The sequence below is a fragment of the Berghia stephanieae genome, chromosome 3 (assembly GCF_034508935.2).
Source record: "Berghia stephanieae isolate SIO BIC M18660-M18661 chromosome 3, UCSD_Bste_1.3, whole genome shotgun sequence".
Classification (NCBI taxonomy): domain Eukaryota; kingdom Metazoa; phylum Mollusca; class Gastropoda; order Nudibranchia; family Aeolidiidae; genus Berghia; species Berghia stephanieae.
The window spans coordinates 44,574,501-44,579,500 of NC_088362.1; the positions used below are offsets into that span (position 1 = coordinate 44,574,501).

At 37.8% G+C, this 5,000-nt stretch overlaps 1 protein-coding gene across 3 annotated transcripts in view; it reads left to right on the forward strand.

Moving 5' to 3' along the window:
• The window catches only part of LOC144967821 (signal peptide peptidase-like 3), a 57,394-nt gene that overhangs the window by 36,718 nt on the left and 15,676 nt on the right, over window positions 1-5,000 (forward strand). For all 3 annotated transcript variants that reach the window (XM_078905484.1, XM_078905487.1, XM_078905486.1), the window contains exons 2-3: window positions 4,231-4,296; window positions 4,729-4,806. In XM_078905484.1, coding sequence (XP_078761610.1) covers window positions 4,259-4,296; window positions 4,729-4,806 — 116 coding nt within the window. In that variant the 5' untranslated portion in view covers window positions 4,231-4,258. The remainder of the gene's footprint in view (window positions 1-4,230; window positions 4,297-4,728; window positions 4,807-5,000) is intronic.

Consider the following 5,000-nt stretch of genomic DNA (forward strand, 5'->3'; position numbering starts at 1 on the left):
ACTAGTCCAAACATATTGCTGTTTTTCTGGGTGGGGATCCTGACCTCCCATAGCGGGCAGGGAGGTACATACTATGTCTTCTATACCCTTATATATGTTGTCCAACATGCTTTCTGTCTTTGTCTTGGAATGGGGTTACTTGGTTTTGTCCTGGCCCTGGTTGGAATCCTGGCTGGGAGGGAAACAGTCAAATGCATAGTTATTTTTTTTTTGGAGATGATATTTTTTTCCTTGTAAATCATCTCTCTGTTATGTATTATTATATTTGTTATTTTTAATGTATAGTGTAAGCATTTGAGTGTATTCCTCTTTGTTGGATTTTGTGCTTGTGTCCGGATGAGACTTATAGGTGATCTCAAACTAAGTACATTGGTGGTATGCACTTGGAATCCACACCGGATCCCTATTTGTTCCTAGTTCCCCTTTGTCTTACTTTCTTTTGGGTGCTTTAATTGTAACTCTAGAACTTTTTACTATCCCATTTTCTTCCTTTTTACTGGCGCTGATATAACCTAAATGTGTTGCAAGCGCCGTAAAACCCTTAAAAACAAAAAAAACATATTGCTGTTTTTGGGGTCATGACGATGTTGTGCATAAGGATTTCCCGTTTTAGCTCTTTGAAAAATTGGCCGCAACGCCTTGATCGCCAGTTCTTATTTTACTGACTTCCCAAACCATTCCATCCTGACTTACGACATGGAAATTTGTATGAATTGGTGCTTACAAAATCAAATAGTATGGAATAATCTATGATGACAGGATAGTATTGTTACTCTCTTGAGAGAAATGTCGAACGAAAACGATCGGATGGATTTTGTTTATCGTAGACCCTGTGATCTTGGTTTTGAGCACTTTATATATTATGTTTTTAAAGAAACATCACCCACCCCTATTAACTCGTTTGAATATGTATCTGGTGCTAGATTGCCAGTGCAAAAGGGTACATAACAGGCTATCAGTACGTAATGAAATTTGAGTCCCTTCGCCTCAAAACGGTATTATGTAGTGATGTAAAAAAAAATAAAAATAAAAAAGGAGCAGGCTTGTCATATTTTCGTAAGTTTTTAGGTCCAAAATATGATAATATGGGAATGTTTACTAAATTATGATAAATGCAAAAGTTAGAGTTAATAATAAAAAGGAGAAAAAATGATAAAAGTAGAATAGTTGAAAATAATTGAATATCGTCTCCGCCGAGATGAGAATTTGAGTAGCCATGGGAATTGCATGATTTTCCTACCCTCTACTCGCTTGATAGTCTCTACACATTCAGGGAATGTTAAATTTGAATTTTAGGACGGTTGCACGGGTTAAAATATGGTTTTGGGGGGACAAATAATATGAAGAAATTGCCACAGATATTTGGAAAAATATGATCAATCTTTTCAAATGATTGAAGTTGGTTGGCAAATCTGAAAAAGTGATTTTAAAGTCAAATTAACTAGACAGGGTAAGGTTTAATATATTAACATCTTCTGAAACCATATCAGTTTTCATCAATAAATCCTATGAAATCATACCACGTTTCTTATTTCCCTCTTTAACTTCCTTTTTGAAGGTCAAGGTAAACTGAGAATGTAGGTCACAGAATATGGCTTGCTTTGGGAATACAAAGTATATCGAGCAAGATTTGATAATGCACTTCATGATTGTTAGCGTTTTGTTTCTAAGTTTATTTTGACGTCTACCAGCGGAATTGTTGTAATAATATGTGACATATAATGATATAGTGATCTCAATTAATTGCCCTTCTCTTTTGTGCCACTGAGTTCTGTGTAGTGTGTGGCTAATTGTGTCTCAGTCAATGCTGTACTGTCATGGTATTATTATTATTGTTATATACCGTATTAATTATTTAAGAACTCTTTACAGTCGGACAAGAGAAGAGAGAACTACTTCATAAAAGCCTAAATACTATGTGCGAATTCCACGTCAATAGTCGTTATTGTTTCCACAAAGCTCAATAGTGTAAGAGCTTGACTCACACGCAAGGGGACCGGTTTCAATCTCGTTTTGAGACCAGGGTTATTCTGCTCCCTCTGTCAGCCCAGCGATCATTGGGTTGCTGGGTCTGTTAGATTCTTGTGGAAAGCGCTTTGTTATAGACCAGCCTTCTATCAAACCGGTGGCAAGCAATAGACACTTAGATAACCACGCCTCTCGGACAGTCGTCATAATGTTAACAATGATGGCAGTGATTGGTAATCATAGCGAACTACACAGGCTTTTACTGTCGATGGTTTGTGTCGAGTAAAATATCCACTGTACTACCGTTTAAACAATTAACCAGTAGAATTTTGACCAATCAAAACATGGAATTTGTGACACACTTTCTCACGTGCTCGGACAAACATAGTTGGTGACGAGTTATCACACGATTTTCTCGGACAAATTATAAACGTTTAAGTTTACACATAGTTTTCTGTGTTGATTTTATTGATCAAGCTGTAATACAATGTGGTATTTTACTTAGACACATACCATCGATAGCAAAACCTGTGTGGCCAAGAAGCTCACAACATTGCAATCCGGAAGTATAACGGACCAACACATAAATAAATCTCTATGTAACGAACGCTTATAGTCTGGTTAATACAGTTTAGTGAGAAGCACTCATAAACGTGTGTGGCAAAATAAACAACAAAGACCCGAGTGACGTCAACTTCATAAAATATTAAATGTAGTCAAGTGATCACCAGCAGTTGTGGGAACGAGTCTTCTCATTCTTCACTTGCACATTTAATCCGAGCGAAATATTCTGGTTTGGGTAACAGAGCTAGTCCCCGTGTCATTTCACGCGACGCTAGTGGATTGTCGTTTAGTAAAGTCTAGCTTTGTTGCTAGCACCGTAAAACCCTTTAAAACAGACCAAAATTGTATAGCTTGGTTTTGTCCTTGTGCAAGACACTTTACTCTATCTTATCCCATTCAACTCGAGGCGGCGAGTTGTTATAATTGGATCATCCGACTATTGTCCGGTGTCAGACCAAAGTTCGATTTTAAGTGCTCCTTAAGACTTCGTTGTTATAATTGCACGTTGTCAGTTCTTTTCAGTTCGGTTGTTTGTTATTGTGTCACAAGCCAATGGCTGGGTGGGGTTCCTGACCTCCCATAGTGAGCAGGGAGGTACATACTGTGTCTTTTATCCCCCTATACTCTGTATTCCAACTTGCTCTCTGTCTTTGTCTTGGACTGAGATTATTTGGTTTTGTCCTGGTCCTGGCCGGATGCCCTGGCTGAGAGGGAAACAAATGATAGTTAGTTTTGGGAGATGATATTTTTTCCCTTGTAAATCATCTCTCTTTTATGCATTGTATTATGTTTTCTTTATATTATATATGATTTGTAAAACATTTGAGTGTATTCCTCTTAGTAGGGATATCTGCTTTTGTCTGGGTGAGACTTTTAGTGATTTCAAACTAATTGTTAACAACAAAAAAAAACAAAGGATGGAATAGGGAAGAATACAAATGGATCATGTTAAAAAAAAAAAAATATATATATATATATATAACAGACACGCGTAATGTTCATAAGGTCAACAAGCTGATTGGGAGATTATTCAGTTACTAGATGTCGGAGTGAATAAATGTAATGAAAAGTGTGAATTAAGCTGGACGAGAGACGATAATTGATTTATTAAGGGTGTGGGGGCAGAAGCAATTCGAACACAGCCAGTATGTCATTTGAGCTTTGGGTGTGTGTGTGTGGGGGGGGGGGGGGGGGGGGGGGGGGGGGAGGTAGGACTTCGTTGATGAATTTATGAAAAATAAATTCAAATGGATTTAATGTAATTCGAATTTGTCGAGTGTACCCGCCATCCTTATCATATTTTGTATATACAATAGGCAGCATACATTCCAAGTACTACTTAAGATGGCCCTCTGTTGGACTCTGTAATTGTTAAATAGAGCCTCAATTATGGACCTTTATAAATGTATTTTCGTACGAAATCAATTCTTTCCCTCCTCTCTCTCTCTCTCTCTCTCTCTCTCTCTCTCTCTCTCTCTCTCTCTCTCTCACACACACACACACACAACATGCCATGGTAAAAGTGATAGAGAGTAACGAAAGATTGCCTTTCAGCCAACATGGACCATATGGAAGGTTCCATGGAGTTTGCTATAGGACTAAACCAACGTGAAATGTTTTGGCAAATTGTGGGTAATGTGTTTGTGGATAAATTATTCCTTTATTGATTTTTATCTTTCTGGATGTTTCTCTCTCCAGGTAGCTCTTTGATGTCCTGACCTGAAAGATGCCTGAGGTGCAGGATACCGATGGTGCCACCATCTCGTGAGTACTCATTGTTGTCGTCATAGTTGGTGTGGCGGTGGCAGGTGTATACACACACATCTGAATTTCGCCGATTACGGCTCCCACACAAAGACATATACATAAACGTGAATACAATTATTTTTTTTGAGTTAAATGGCTAAATTCTGATTTATTTTTTTGGTTCCCCTGATTTCAATTTCTGCGACAGAAATTTAATAGAAAATTGTTGAAACATGACTTCTGTATGGAAAAGAGATATGTGGCTAAATTTGACAACACTGTATTCACTGTACTGCATCTTTATGGTTGTGATGTGGATGGTGATGATGTAATAAAGACAATTTATTACAATAAAAACACCCCGCAGTTTTGTCATTTTACAGCAGAAGAAACGCCTAGAGTTACAAGTGTTGTATTGTAATCTCTGAAATGTATCTTGTCTTCCTACAGAGCTTTGACCATCGTAGACTCCTCTAGAATCTCCACTTTTATCATCTCCATTTTATTAATCGTCTATGGAAGTTTTAGGTTAGTATGATTAACATTAAAAAAAAACAACCCATCTGACATGTTTTGTATGTGTGTGTGTGTGTGTGTGTGTGTGTGTGTGTTTGTTTGTGTGTGTGTGTGGTTCTCTGACCTGTTCCTTTCATTTCCTTACCCCTCCCTCCCTTCTCCCTCCCTCCCTCTCTCTCTCTCTGTCTCTCTCTCTGTCTCACTCT